At 33.0% G+C, this 16,122-nt stretch overlaps 2 protein-coding genes across 3 annotated transcripts; one reads left to right on the forward strand and one right to left on the reverse strand.

Moving 5' to 3' along the window:
• The first annotated feature begins 1,241 nt into the window (after nt 1–1,241).
• On the forward strand, nt 1,242–4,815 carry LOC130623753 (uncharacterized). Its single transcript, XM_057439270.1, has 6 exons — nt 1,242–1,670; nt 1,995–2,114; nt 2,277–2,412; nt 3,182–3,286; nt 3,761–3,853; nt 4,291–4,815. Exons 1-6 carry the CDS (start codon nt 1,623–1,625, stop codon nt 4,542–4,544), a joined length of 756 nt encoding a protein of 251 aa, XP_057295253.1. The 5' UTR covers nt 1,242–1,622; the 3' UTR covers nt 4,545–4,815.
• Nucleotides 4,752–14,226, reverse strand: LOC130623748 (mediator of RNA polymerase II transcription subunit 25-like). Of its 2 annotated transcripts, XM_057439265.1 has the most exons (19): nt 14,031–14,226; nt 13,549–13,600; nt 12,644–12,765; nt 12,353–12,416; nt 11,934–11,965; nt 11,268–11,391; nt 10,875–10,940; nt 10,522–10,618; nt 10,106–10,183; nt 9,476–9,657; nt 8,737–8,940; nt 8,579–8,658; nt 8,022–8,079; nt 7,122–7,268; nt 6,725–6,841; nt 6,563–6,586; nt 6,372–6,431; nt 5,901–5,999; nt 4,752–5,250 (listed from the first exon to the last, which is right to left on the reverse strand). In XM_057439265.1, the coding sequence occupies exons 1-19, from the start codon at nt 14,138–14,140 to the stop codon at nt 4,924–4,926; spliced, it is 2,043 nt and encodes a 680-aa protein (XP_057295248.1). In that variant the 5' UTR covers nt 14,141–14,226; the 3' UTR covers nt 4,752–4,923. The 2 variants fall into 2 exon arrangements, with proteins under 2 accessions (XP_057295248.1, XP_057295249.1); XM_057439266.1 differs by lacking the exons at nt 12,644–12,765; nt 13,549–13,600.
• Between the last annotated feature and the right edge of the window lie 1,896 nt (nt 14,227–16,122).

Below are 16,122 nucleotides of genomic sequence, written 5' to 3' on the forward strand. Positions count from 1 at the left end.
CAAGAGTTGTCAAGATCAATGCAGTGGAGGATAGAACTTCTATTTTCCAGATTTGTTATGGATTTCGTTTAACAGGAATGGTAGTCACATTGCAACGAGGAGAGATGATTTTTAGTTTATTTATGTGAAAAAAGTGTTTTGTTTAAATTATTATTGTGGATTCGCCATTACATAATGACAAGACGTTTTTATTTATAAACAACTTTATTTTTGTAGCCTCTTGATTGCTGGGGAAAAAATTGTAGTTTTGCTAAAAATTGCTTAGTTCACACCTGCATCCCCAGGGGTCTTTGCCTTTTTGATATGAGGGATGGAGAAAACAAGGGTTGCTTAGTCCAATATCAAAATTGGGCCTTAAATATCTGTTTAAAATGTTTTTTCTTAAAAGGGTGTAAGTCGTTTTACTTTTCATAAATTTTCAACCTAGCCAGTTGCTCAGCAATTGCTTAGGTTTCAGATTGAATTCGGGGTTTGCTCTGAGAAAGTTTTTGTGTTTATTGGTGGATTTGAATTAGTTTTCGTATGAGAGACACTAATTTTTGATAATTTTTGACAACATGAAGAATGAAAGCTTGTCAACTAGACAAATAAGAGTTTCGTAATTATTTAGGCTTTTATAAGATGCGTTTTAGGACAAAAAAAAAGTAAATTGATACGATTTTTATCCGCACCTCGAATACTTGCTTTTTTGAAATACAGAATGTTCTTAAACAATCCGACGCAACACAAACGTTTGACTGATTTTTTAAATATAACACGTTCTGAAAGGGTTCTTGCTTGACCCTCCAACTGTCATTTCTTTCGTAAGCTCTGTTTGACAACCTTGACCACAGGTTGTTTTCTCTCTTTGTGGTACCGGGACAGCTTCTTGGTACAGAGGAGACAAAAAGGCCTGGAATCGAGGCTGTCTCCATAAAGCTGTTACTTGCAAACAAATATTTTTCCATGCTATAAAGAGGTATATGTTTCAGAGAGGTGTTTACGCAGTAACTGATAAAAAAAAGTTAGCCAAAGAGAATATACAATTTTTGAGACCTCTTCTGTCATTATTGCTTGAAGGGTCAAACGAAGGCTATTGACTTGATAAAAAATAAAATAAATAATATTTTAAACAAGTATATAGCTGTAAATGTGTTTAAATAGGCAAAAACATGTTCACACGGAACCGAAAATGATGTCCGCTTCATAGATACGACATAGCGCTGTTAGAGTTTTTTAAAGAATTATACAAACTGTCTGTCTTGAGAGGTGTCACATTTAGAGAGGTTCCGCCATATATAAAGAGAGTTATTTTGGTGGATGTATTTTGCAGCTGGATTTACATACTGAATTCAAATAATTAAATATTGCAACAGTTTCGCTTTCATACTTTCACTTCCACTCTCAAATTTACCGCCGTTGGTAATTCTGATTATATTTAGTCACTTGCTCCCCATTGTTTAGCCTCTTTTTTGTATGTAAACGATGAAAACAAACAAACCCTGTTGTTCACTTAGTTCGAAATTTCCGCCATATTGTAAAGCCAGAGCTGCGATAGCGCGGGAACTAATTGCAGAAAAGAACTAGTTATTGGTTCATTTAGTCTACATTTTTTTTTTTTAGTACGATAAATAATATCTACGATGACCAGTTTGTTTAAAAAAACAAAACATGATAAGGAGGAGACTGAGGTGAGGTTGCTTTATTTTTAACAATGTTAAAATTCGTTTCACTTCTTTAGGAGACTAGAAACAAGGTTGGTTCTAAATTTATTCTCACGATATTCTTTTGGATAAATAAGAAAACATTTGTTAGTCTCCTCTTTCCTTTGATTCGCTTCAGGATTTAAGGTTACCTTCACAGAGCTTTTTTTGCCTTTATGAGAGATGTTATAGTGTTCATGGGATAAAGACTCTAGAAAAGGGAGCCTGGGAGGAGGATGGCATTTAATGCATTAAACTAATGCCAATTTCGCCATCTTGGTTTACGATTGTTAATTTTTTTTCTTTTTACAGTTTTTCGAATCAGTGTCAAAACAAAAAGGAAAAAAGATGTTACCGGTCACCTATCCATCAAACCATCCATCCGGTAATGACAATACACACCGATATTATCCAAACGCGCCGAGAAAAAAGGTGAACTTTGTTCTTTATCGTATTAAAAAAATAACCTAATTTGAAGCGATTCTTACCTTATATAGCAACTTTCAGACGCTAGACAAGAATAACGAAACTACTAAGAAATCCCGATGAGATATTTATATTCTCTCGGTAATTGATATACAAATATATATACAGGCTTTTACCAGCTTCTTCACTTGGCAACGAAAACGACCGACATTGGTGTTGATCCTGACCTACATTTGTGTGTTCACTATCGGTGCAGCTGCAGGGTTTAGTCCGTTTATTAAAGAATTTGTCAACAGATGCAATGGTAAGCCACAACTTTTTTCAACCGCCTGAACAGCCGGTTACTGCTTGGCGTTGTTTTCGCTAGGCGGAGTTCTTTAATGGCGGTAAATTTTATGTCGTGGTGTTAGTGGAGGGCGCTACTTTTCGTGTCGTAGTGTTATTATTTTGAATATTTATATAGGATAGCAATGTTAGTGCTTAAACACTAAATATGGGTCCTGTTGTCTGCATGTAAACATTAGATATACATTGGCATTACCATCCCCTTTTCTTCGCATGGCATGAGCTGACCCGTAGCTGAAGTGATGGCAATTCTTAAACATCCCTGCGCCGTGGACTGGGCCATCGACTTTTGGACTACGAAGAAAACCCCATAACCATTTATTTACGCGCCACTACCGGCGTTTTTTGTGCAACAAGGAGTTAAAATGGCCGTCGTGAGATATTTATTTGTAAGAGTTTGAAACAAAATGTCGAAAAAGAAATAATGAGGTTTTTAGTAAATTTAAAATTGCCGCTTAACTAGCATCTGCTTAAATAGAGAACTTTCTAAATTATTATGTCGTTATCAGCGCTGCCGAAGGTTTTCTAATTTTCTTGATACAGGGTCGGTCATTCTCTACCCCAGAGCTCTTTGAGATAAACCTGAAAGAGCTCTGAGGACGAGAAGGAGGGTCGGTGCGACAAATGCCCTGGGAACAAGCTGTATAAATCTGGCGGTGGAAACCGGGTCATGCTAAACCATGCACGAAATTTTTCAGCTAACAATAACAAATACCGTATATTTTTAGCTGATCGAGATTATGCTAATCAACTGAGTACATTGTTAGCAAAACAAAGGGAGATGATCATGAAGCAACAAGTTCTACAAACGAATATAACGCAGCCAGTTGTAGGTGAGTTCATCTTCAAGGGTTAAATTTTTAATTAAATTATTACTTACGAATATTAATAAAAAAATTAACTAAATTTCTTTTTACAAAATTCGAGCAACTAAATGTTCCGGTAACTGGATCATTTAGTTACTCGAACCCTTTTTTATCGTCTGGATGTTCGAGTTATTCAGAATAACTGTGTGTATCCCTGGAATTTTGCGCAAAGGAGATAATTTGCAAAAATTAATTCTGCAAAATATTCTAAAAAACTTATTGTTGCACAAGTAAAATTTGCAAAATTATGTTAATTAATATTTTTTTTAAAAAAATTTTTTTAAAGAAAATTTCTGTGCGCGAAAACTTCTTTGCACACGCCTATAACTTCGCTTCTTAATTTCAGCACTGTCACATTAAAATAACATGAAATTTTTCAATTGTGTTTTATCATTTTTTTATTTATACCCATGGCGTCATGAATATGACATCTTTTTACAGGTCCTAACACGGGTGCTCTTGAACCATGGTTAATTGACTTATTGAAAAAAATAAATCAACAAGTGGAGAAAAGTCATGTTCAGATCAAGAAAGGTGGGTTTCATGTTTATCTGACACGGGGTCACTTAAAAGACACTTCGTCTAAGACGTTCGTTATCCTAGTTCCCAGGTCCTTTTAACTAAAGCCAGTATTAGAGTTATGATGAAGGCAAAATGACCTGAGAACGAGGTTTGAACGCAGACCTCCAAACTACACAGCCCTTTTTTATTTATGGCGAAAACAAGACCTTTTTTTAAATGGCGAAAAGATTTTAAAATTGTAATCCATGCAAAAATTTTGACATTGTGGTAAAGGGCGTGTAAGAAACAGAGAAAGCTTGCTCGATTAACTGAAATTTCGAGATCAAGATTCCAGATAACGAGATTAGTATAGCTTTTGGATCAGGTTCAGGCAACAAACCCTGGAGGGGACGATCGGGAAAGTACTATAAAAAAATCTCTGTTCTTTTAACAATTTCCTTCTTTTATAGCTGTAGGCAAAGACGACAATGATATAGTGTTGACGTGCATACGAGGTAACGTCCAAATAACAACCGTACATCATGGCGGCATAAAAGCTGACAAAGCGAGCACAGAAAAAGTAAACAAATATTGCAACCAGAACATTAAGATGTCTCGATTAACTCAACGTTGCATCGTCAGTTTAAAATCCGTATTTCAATCATCGTTTGAGAACTCGATTACTGAAATCACTTACGTATGCGTGAGTAGAAGCACAAAATAAGCGAGACAACAACAACAACAGAATTCATCTATTTTATCCTTAAATAAATATAACGGTTAAAGATGCTGAAGACTTTAATTTAAAAAATAACGATGCGTCAGTTGGAAATGCACCGACATGTCGGAGTTGAGAAGAATATATAGTAACCATGTCGTGATTTTCCTCGCGCAACTTAAACAGATTGGAAGAAAAAATTCTACAAAACAGTTATTAAAATATTTACCATTTATTAATTTACCTATATCTATAAAATATTTAAATACAAAGTTTATCCCGCAGTTTATAAATATCTCGCAGCACACTTCATCAAGTGGTGCGTTTCAACCCCAAAGGAGTGTCATTTTCTCTCACAATATTTCTAATCTAGGCATTACGTTCCTCACCCAGTTCCGAGAAAATCGGAATAAATAGGGTCGGTTAACTGTTGTTGTTGCGGTTGTTGTTGTTGTTGTTGTTGCGCAAGCGCCATTGCAACTTGTCTCTGCTGCTGCTGCTGTTGTTGTTGTTGTTGTTGAAGCATGTACTGTTGTCGAAATTGTTGTTGTTGTTGCTGTTGGTTGCTCCATGGTAACTGTGACACCATCTGTTGTGTTTGTTGTGGCAACGAAACTTGTTGTTGTTGAGATTGTTGTTGTTGCATAAGGAGCTGTTGTTTTGAAGCCATCAGGTCTCCACCAGTGAGAAGATTGCGAAGAGGATTAGCAAACTAAACATAACGTTAAAAACAAATAAACATTGGATTTACCTACGGGCTAATGACTAGTCTCTCATGTTAATACCCGCATTCTGTCCCTGCACGATTTCATAGCCGTGCTACGGACACACGAGGTGCGATTTTAGGGTTTTAGTCAGACCTCAAGGAAAAAGAAGATAAAAAGTCATATTTTTAGTAAAAGAAAGTTCGTGAAAGTAGACTGAAGTATGCAACAAAGAAGTTATTGTATTTTTCTTTTCCCAAAGTTTGATTTCTTTTGTTTTAAAAGTGTCTCTTTTTATTTTTGGGTAGTTGGTGTTTATACAAAAGTGTATGGAACTGAAGTTGATTTTGTCAAACACAGTTTAGTTGCTTTTAAAGCTTGGTCCCCACTGCGCAGTTAAGTGCGTATAAGTGCATTTAAAATGTTAAACGCAATTATACGCACTTATACGGCCACCCTAACTTTTCAAAAGTTTTTTCTGAGTTGAGCCAACATCTAGGAAAGCCGCATAAGTTTACCAGGTTTTCTCTTGGTTGGTTAAATTCCTTTATTTTACCTCAACTTTCCCGTCCCTTGCTTTATTTAACTCCAGTTTTCGCTGGCTTAAAGAAAAATTAGTGGGTGTTGCCAGCATTTCAGCAACCATTCTATAAATTACCTGTAGTTGATGCTGGCGAGCAAGAAGTTGTGCTGGATTCATCTGAGGGTTGCTTGAAGGGATTTGAGGATTCATCACTGGAGCTCTAACATTTCGAGTCTAAATGAGAGTCACAGGAATTTTATAAAGGTTTGCGTTAAGTTGAGCAAACTGGCCCATGTAAAATACAGTCTGTGTTAAAGTACGCAAAATACGCCCCGTGTATCGTAAGGTTTGGGCCAAGTTGTGCAAACAGCGCCCTATTTAACCTAAAGTTTGTGTGAAGTTAACAAACACCGCCAAATGTAACCTAAAGTTTGTAAAATATAGTGCATACAGCGCCCCATACAATTTAAAATTTACAGTAATTGTGCGAACAGCGCTCAAGGTAAATTACAGTTGATGTAAGTGTGTAAATAGCGCTCCATTTAACAAAGTTAGTGAGTACTAAAATGTGCAAACAGATGCGCGTGTGAAAAAGTAAATACCAACCATCATGTTCATATCATTGGTTTTATTCGTCATTTGATTTTTATCTTGACTGATGATGGCCTAAAAATGAACACAAGAATTAAATGGGGGGACAATTGTGCCCTTGAATTCTTTATAGATGACTTGATTGGAACCTCGTTCAGCACACTGACTGTAGAAATAAAAAGAAAACTAGCTTAGAATAAACTTACCCCAAGTCTATTAACAAAGTTTTGCTGAAAGAAATAATATGATATATATTAGTAATTATACTTTATATACATCTTAGTTTCTTAGAAGAAAAATACTTGAACTGGAAGAGATTGAAATAGATTACGTTTTTAGCAAATATATCTCTAACCGATCAAGGTTACCTGTTGTTCCGGAATGATACCAATAAAAGCCTTCTTTTTCGGAGAATACATGAGAAGCAAAACACGTACATGGTTCGGATCAGGAGGACTTGGAGGTTTCAGAATCACACATCCTGCCTACAGTAACAGTAATAACAACCTTTGAGGCATCCTACTTTACATACAGACAGACATTTCCACATAAGACTCCTTATGCGAAATCAGCGAGATTCAAGGATATTGAAGAAGGAAAAGTTTGAGAAAATTTATGAACTTTTGAAACAAAAGATGCCTGACAAATTCAAGAAATATACAGGAGAATTGACAAATTTTAAGGGGAACAAAAAAAAGTTTAAAAAAGGGGAAGAACTTTTGTTAAAAAAACAAGCTTGTTTATTCCAAAACTGTGTGAACTTACAAACTTTTGACCAGTCCCTCCACCAGGATTACCAGCCGGTCCTGCGCCATTCATAACACGATACATCGCCTGTAGTGTCTCACTGTCGCTTGATGTGAAGTGGAAGATGATAATTTTAGCATGTTTAAGAAAGTCCGATAAAGTTTGCTGAACGAAAACAAAAACAACAAGCTATTATATCGTATTCAAAAGAGGCGAAACATGACAACCAATAATCACAATGACAGGTATTGTCGTATTAGCCAATCAAATAAAGGAGCTTATCCAATCACGTGATGCAAAAACACTGCTTTTTAATAAGGCAATCAATTAGTCAGGGTGTAATCAAGACTTCCCAGCAGACGTGAAACAGCATTTCTTAACTGAAATTTATAATGAATTTCCCAATTTATTAGAGAAGCTCACTATCTTTACTTATGGGACTTTTAACTTATAGAAATTATAAATGAAAAATATTTCATTATCACCTGAAACCAACTTGATGAAATCTCCATTTATGTATTACAGCCATTATTTTAGAATTCTAAATTACCCCCTGGAAAAGTAGAAGGCTATTTTCTTATTAGCCAATCATGTGAAGGCAAACTAATACTGCATTCGAATTTTACGTTTTCTCACGCTAAAAATCTGTCAACGTGAGATCGGCAACTATAAAGTGTTTTAAACTTTATGGATTTTTTCACAATATTGGTGGTACACAGCGATTTTACAAAGATGCAAGAACGGCGATTACAGCGATTAAACTTTCATACCTAGGCTCCTTGAAGGCAAACAACTGCTGACATGATTGTCACATCAACCGCCATTACAGTAACAGTTAAAAACAACGCAACATTTGAAGAATGCAATATTGTTAGCACGTTTTAATTAATACCAAAAATAGTCATGGGTCACACTTACCAAATAGGTTTGTGGAATAAGTTGCATGTGCAGCACTTGTGGCCAAACATCTGTTTTTCTATGGTAAACAAGGTCATTACAATAACAACCGTGGTTTCACATACTTACTGTTTATATTGTGTGACATACTGAATATCCTTATCGCAATTTGAAAGTTAATAATATTTAAGCATTTACGGCGATATATGATGAAACACCTATTACCCATAGTGAGAATATGGGTATATCTTCTAACAGCGAAAACAAAACTATTTCATGCTACCCCGTTGTACTTCTTCACATTACACTGTAATAATATCTAAACAATTCAGTTTTTAGAAAAAAAAAGACATCGTTAGAGATAATAAGAATAAAAGCAAATTACATTTTATTGGAAAGAACTGAGGAAAAAATGTTTGATTTATATTTTTCCTGTTAAAAATTCCTTTTTTACTTAAAATAAATATTTTTTAAATTATAAGCTTTCCAAATGATATAAAAATAAAAAAAAATAAAAATATAAAAATTTTAGTGTTTCATGTATCCTTAAAATTAAACAAGAGTGGAACTAGACTTACAATTCCTCATTCTTTGCTATTGTCGCTTTGCATTCCAGTAACCTGGAAATACTTTTGCCTGATTCGTTTCCACTAACAGTCTAAAATGTCGACAACATTTGGATTAAAATAGCAACATACATAAAAATCCGAGTTCAAAATTGACATCTCGTACTCACAGTTTCTTGCCATTGCAATCTGCCTATCCATGCTAGTTTTCTTTCTCCGTGCTGCGGAACTTGCTGTGCTGGTTGGTGCGGTTGCGGAATTAATTGTGGTTGAACTAGTGCTGTCCGTACCAAGGGAGTATCACCCGCTGAGATGTTTATGGTTTGTGATGAAGAGACAGACTGGGTTTCAAAGGAAGGTTGTAATGGTCTATTCTAGATACAAACAAGAAGAATAAAATACACAACTTATTTCTCAGCTGAGAATATGTGAGGTCCTTCACAATGTTCTAAAGAACTATCTAATGTAGGCAACGTGAGGGAGTTCTATACAAAATGTACATTCTGTGTGAAGAAAAAGCAATGTGGAGGAGCTCACACGTATTATGTGCTTTATGTTTCAATTGACCTTTTAGGACAGAGATAGGCACAAGTGGAAACCAATAATATCCTCGCAATCGAGGAATTTATATATACTTCCCTTGTCGCAAAATCTTTAAATCAATTTTACAACAAGGTTTGATACATTCACATCCATGAGTTTTATTTGTAACATGTCTTTTCACAAAACAAATTTTTCACGTTTAGTAGAGCAGGTGCAAGCAGCATTTTAAAATCACTATTACCCTAACTTTAAACCTAGCTCACAAACGTCCTGTCTCGTTTAAGGCCTATGGAAAACTTAATTCTAGGCACTCATTGACATAGTAATATATCCTTAGGGATAAAACAACAAGAATCTTATGCTAACCGTTTTTGCAATATTTGTCATAACTTCAGCTGTCATGGCACCTTGTAAAGACGCTGAATTGCCAGTCTGTAAATATGCACTCATGTTAATATTTCCGGGAGGTTGATTGGAATTGGGTTGCATGAAACTAGTTTGAACAGGTTCTTCTTGTTTCATTCTTTTCTGCGGGTGAGGATTAGGATCTAACAAATATAAAAACGATCCGTGTCTAAATGCGATGAAAACTATTTTATCAAAAACATGTGTTTGAAAATTTAACAAGCAGCTGATATGAAGTGATGTTTATACCGTCGTAATAAAAATAAGCCTCAAAATCAGAACTATTAACATAAACAAACCTAGTTCAACTGGTTAAAACCTGGTGTCCTTTACCGATTGGCTCACAAAGAAACCAAAAGTTTTATAAAGTTTACAAAGAACCTAAAATGGAGTAGCTCCTTTTTGTCAACTAACAATCATTACTGATATTGTTCTGCAGTGGTTACTGTACTCAAGAGTAACATATTTTTGTCTCAAATTTTACAAACAAATTTTTAAACTAAGGCCGGAATAGACCAAGAATAGCTGTTTTATACTCAGACAGTACAGCAAACTATCTCTTCTAACAAATTGTGAAGGACAATCACCAACCTTGTTCAGTATTTTTATTTTTGGTTGCAAAGCTAGGTTCTAATTTTACAGTTTGATCACTGACTGATGTATCTTGCACTGAAAAGAAACACAAATGAAAATGTAATGTTAGAAATAAAATATATATTCAAGTTGCCATCATAATATCATTATCAAATTATCATACCACATTTCGCTACAACGTTTATTTCGCAGCGGTAAATAGAGGGCTGCATTTATCATAGGGGGTGTTTATTAAAAAATTTGGTATTGCAGTAGTTAAAATCTCAAAATCATCAAAAGTCAATCTGTGTACCGTTTCTTTTATATGGTAAATAAAATATTTATTATAATTTAGTGTCTTGGTAACCTTTCGTTTACGATAAGAAAGTGGACATAGTAGCGAACTTAGCAAAGTGGATACTTGTTACACTAACATGGTAGTTTGATCCCTTTCAAAAATACCATGTGATTGCTGTGAGTGGCATACTTTGAAGACTGAGATATAACTTCAGCAGCATCATTGCGAGAAGTCTAAATAATTAACACATCGTCGTTAATGTAAACAGTCTACAGAATAAAATTAGGTTGCACTTTTGAATATTCATGGATAAATGTTAGACTCAATTCAATAACACGTTTTCAATATTCAAAGTTTATTATACTTTTGTGATACATTCACCAAATTTTAAGGAGGGCTCTAAATCGTGAGGGGCGATAACTGAAAGAAGCACTTCTTAATTTTCTTCTTATGCAATTTTTAAGTGTTTAAGCTAAATATAAACATTACCTTCATAACGAGATCTTTAAATTGTGGAACACAGCGAGAACATATTAATGACAAATGTATTGATCTCTTAAACACAAAAGGTACAGTTTCTAAGATTGCTGAATAGAGCACATTAACAAAGGACAAAAATACCATGAAGGCTTGTTTCCATTCGACTGCATTATTTTTAGTGCAAAAAGCCTTAAATTTTACAAAATCTCTGATTTTTCCATAAAATGCACACCTTAACAAAAAACTTTCATGCTATAGCATACAACGCAGTCAAAAGCTTTAACAATAAAAAAAGAAAGAAAAAAGCTAGATTCAATGCTTAATTAGGATGAATGCTTTAGTCAGCAGTCTAAGCCATTAAAATTTGACGATTACTGCAGTAAATTGTAAAAAATCTCTTACTTTTACAAACAAATCAAGAAGCGAATCAAAGCTTGTTCCGTTGTACGCATTATTCCCCAACACAGGAAGGTTATATGGAGGAGCATTTGCCACAACTATGCAATGTCTGACAATATTTGAATTGCTTAAAGACAACAAAACAACAAAGATATCATGATAGCTTCTCTGTTTCAAAAAAACACAAAACAAGTTGATTTTAACTAGCTTGACATTATTTATATGTATAAATGTCCATTTTTTAAATTTTCATGCCTATTATTAAGTTTAAAAAAAATTCTCTTAAATACAAGTACTTATTATTTTTTGAGAAAAAGGAAATAAATAAATAATCTCTTGATAATCTTAGAAATTAATGTAAATTTAGCTCTTGTAATGGACTCCTCTTATACTTATGTATACCACAATCTTCATGTAAAATATTTAGATTGAAGATGACATCTTGAAGATGACATCTTGAAACATGAATCGAATACAAAAAAATGTTTAGTTTTTGTTAGAATTTTTGTGATTTTTAAATACATGATAGAACAAGTAGACCATAAAAGAGAAAAAGATAGTGAAAGAAATAGTGAAAGAAATTGATGTCAAATGACCTAGCTAAGGTTGAATTTGATAGTAAAAAATTGATAGTGAAAAAATAGCAGGTGATACTAATGGTTGACATACCTCTCTCTTGGTTTGGCGATATCTTCAAAAGTCTAAATAAACCATAATTGCCTAGTTCAAATTTCATAAAAAAGATGAAGAGGAATTTATTATTGTTCATACGGGGGAGAGCTGGCCTGGTCGGGTATCTCACTTAGCTGAAGTCTCACAGTTAGTGAAATTGATAGTGAAATTGATTGATTGGGTTGCCTTTATATATCATCGTACGATTGTTTCTTGGCAAAACAATGCGTAAAATCATCCAATATAAACATTCTCCAGCCTGGCGAAGTAAGAAGGGGGAGGAAATATGAACATTGAGTGAATTTAATCTGAGGTATGCAAGCCTAGGATACAAGGCCATCTCACCTTACATAAACAACCCCTGAAAGTAAATATATAATTTTACAACTGTAAATGTGCAAAATGTATGTATATACCTGCAATGCAACTGCCAAACCTTCACCAAGCAACGAACAGTTTGTAAGACCACCACCATCCAACCTAAAAGGAAAGTACTAGTACACACCCACAGACAACAAAACTAAGGGATATTTGACCAATGCAGCATACCTGAAAGTATACTGACCAAAAACTACCTGATAAAGATATTCACAGCATTCCCTGCCCTCCCCTACCCTACAGATATAAATTTTATGCTTAGCACATAGGTTTTAACTTATAAGTGTGGTCTCATCCCGGTCTGTGAAGGCTACACAATAAACAATTACTTTATTTTGTTGATCTGATTTTTAAAATCATATGCGTTTCTCGTTGCTTTTCTTCGTGTAACGTTGCATCCAATTTGAGGTTTATTTACAAACGTCAACAAACAAAATTGTGTAGCAGCGCTCTGAAGAATCAAAATAATAAATGATAATTATATACATATTTTGTACTTGAATTTAAATATATATTTCACCCTGGGTGGAGATTTTGACAATATTGATATATTTAAACTTGTCAATTGTTGTTGTGATTTTTGCAAAATAACCAAACTCAACCTAATTGTACTTTGAAAAGTTCGAATAATCCAGTGACGTATCCAGGGGGGATATTGATAACAGTAGGCACAAAAATTAGGATTGCCAAAAAATAGTTTCTACTGCTCTTGAAAAGCGATATAGTTAAAAATCTTTAAAAAAATACAACTTTTTTTATATTAAAGCACATGTTTCGGATTCTTTATGAGCCCATTGGTAATTAATTTATTACAAAAATCTTATAATTTTAGTTGTTGTGTCATTTGATTTATGCAGATATTTTATACTGATATGACACCATCATAGTTCTGATACTTTTGTGCTGCATTTTATTTGTAAATCTTTCCTACAGGTCACATTTACATTTTACTGAATTCACTTGTGTAATAAAAGTTATATATATATATCACAATGTCTTGTAAAAATATTTTAAATATTTTGGAAACATTATCAAAGATATAGTTAAGCTGTTTGGTAAAGTAAATATTTAAAGAGGCAACATTCAGCATCTCTCCCCTATGCACTTTTCTGTGGAAGCTTGTATCACCTAGATACGTCGCTGTAATTTCTACACATTTGACATCTCAAAAATAATTCCCAGTCTTCTTTTGGGATATACAAATACAAATTCTGAAATAAAATTTATTTATAACCTCTGCACCAAGCCAGTCTGTTTCCATTGGTTGTACACCTCCATTAAAGAATCTGAAATTAGGAATAGATGTAGATACAGTCAAACCTGCCTTCCCGGTCACTTCTATAAGACAACCACCTCTTTACCACAACCACTACTGATTCTATTTCAGTGCACATCACTGTATAAGATTTTACCTCCAATGGGCAACTTTTAAAGTACAAAATAAAAAAATATTTTTCTGAAACAGTAACACAAACATTTGTGAAAAAGCATTTAAACAAGAGCAATCACTCTCTCCGTATTGATGGGCCTGGAATAACTTTTTTTTGTTGAATTTTGAAATCCTCTTTACACAAAATATTTAATTCACTATTGAGCATTCGCTTTTGTGACAGTAAAACACCAAAGTTTGGAAGTCAATAAATGTTGACTGGCTGTTATTTCATTGAGCAACGAATTATGAACAAGATTTATTTAAGCCAAAAAAAATGCACTTACGTGATGATAGGGAATAGGTAAGACTTCTTTATTTCCTCAAAATGTTCTCCATTTATCACACTGGATTCAATCACAAATATAACATCATGTAACTTTTCCGTGATTAACATTATAAATGACAATGAATCAACTAGCTTTAAAATTTAAATCATACTGTTACCTAAAAAAATTAATCTTGTGTCAAAATGATGTATATGGACATGTTCAAAAATGGGTGGCAAAAAATTGCCTAAAATTGGACACTTTCATTTTTGTGAGTTTTTTATCTCTGGTTTGCAAGTACTATAAAATTTCACCATTATTTTTTGTAATTATTATTACCCTATCAGGACATATATTTCAAATCCTTTTTAGGTCAATCATTCACAAAGATATAGCCAAAATGCTTGTGGAAAAAAAAGGACAAAAAAATCACACCCCTTAAAAAGTCAAAAGGATAAAAATGTTTATAACATCTTTTGAAGTTGGTTTTAAGCTATAATTTTCAACTTGTGGATAAATTATAACATCATGATCTTTATTGAGCTAAAAAAATTCTAAAAAATCACAAAAATGATAAAATATCACACTTCTTTTCTCAGAATTTGTTACTTTTTACCTCTTCACTGTCTAATATGCCAAAACATATGGGGAAATTTAAAGAAATACTGAAGTTGAACAATAATTCCATAATTAACAAATTAGATTCAGAAATTTCATTCATGAACGAAAATTGATAAAAAACTCAACTGATATCAAAATATTTCTTAAAATAAGCTACTTTATAATTAAAAAACAAATATGAATGATTACTGGTTAAAATGTTCAAGATGGGTTTATAAAAAATAATTGCTCAAGGTAACTGAATTTTAGTGAGAAGACAGCACTCAAGGGAAGAAAAAGGGTTAAATTGTCACAAGCTTGAGAAATTAATAAAAAAAATACCAAAAAATGTTAAATTATCAATTTTAACTAAAAAACATTATATTTACTGTACCTGATATAAGTATTTAAATCCATAAAGTTTTTATAATAACTTATAATGGACTTATCAGTATAAATTTTACGTTTTTTGATATATATGATAAAGTTATCATTATTTTGTAACAAAGTATGTGAACTTACTGCCCTGAAAAGAATTTTCTATTACTAATATATTACTGATATGATCTGCACTATCATTTTAGAAAATTTACTAACTGATTTCAAGAAATGGGGTAAAAAAGTCACAATGTGATATTTTTACCATGTTTCTGTTTCTGATAACTTTTCAGCTAATATTCTGGTAACAATCGATTTCAAATGTGCAATGCTATATTTTCTGAAATTTTTAAAATGATTAAACAAAAATCAATAAATTTTTCAAAAAAAAAAAAAAAAAATTGGCAATTTTGTAATGTCCAACAGACTGCCACCCATTTTTGAACATGTCCATATACGGAACACACACAACACTATGGAACACATATAAACACAGGTTTTGGCATAGGTCATCCTGATTAAAAATGCTTTGCAAGGATGGCCATTTCTAATCCAATTATAAACGAAACACAGAATATATATACGCACATTTTCATAAGAAATATATAAGCATCTAGTTGTATCCAGAATTTTCTAAAAAATGCAGTTTATTTTTTCCAATTTTTTGGCAAATTGGATCAATTACATTAACAAAAATGCTTTGCATGGCACATCCCAATTAAAACTACTTGCGAAAATTATTATTAAAGCTTTTTAAAACAAACATTTGCAAAATAAAATTTATCAGTTTAAGAAGAATTATATAAAATTAATACAAATAGTAAACATTAAAATAGATATTCATTTCATATAATGTAACTGTTCCAGAAAAAATAAATACTAGTGCCCAATTCCTTTTTTTAAGCAAATATTTTAGCATTTGTAACTTTTTATAATATGGTCTAAAATTTACGAGAATTTGTACCTGACTTTTTTAAGATCAGCTAAGTTAATTTTTGATTCTAAAAATAATTAAATTTAACGCAGTCCATTTTATTACCGAAACTTTTACAATAGCAATTTATGACTGTATTTCAGTTACAAATTAAAGAAACACTTTTTATCTTAATCTGGAATTTTTAAAATGAGTTAA

This window comes from Hydractinia symbiolongicarpus, chromosome 13 (genome assembly GCF_029227915.1).
Source record: "Hydractinia symbiolongicarpus strain clone_291-10 chromosome 13, HSymV2.1, whole genome shotgun sequence".
In the NCBI taxonomy this organism is placed as follows: Eukaryota; Metazoa; Cnidaria; class Hydrozoa; order Anthoathecata; family Hydractiniidae; genus Hydractinia; species Hydractinia symbiolongicarpus.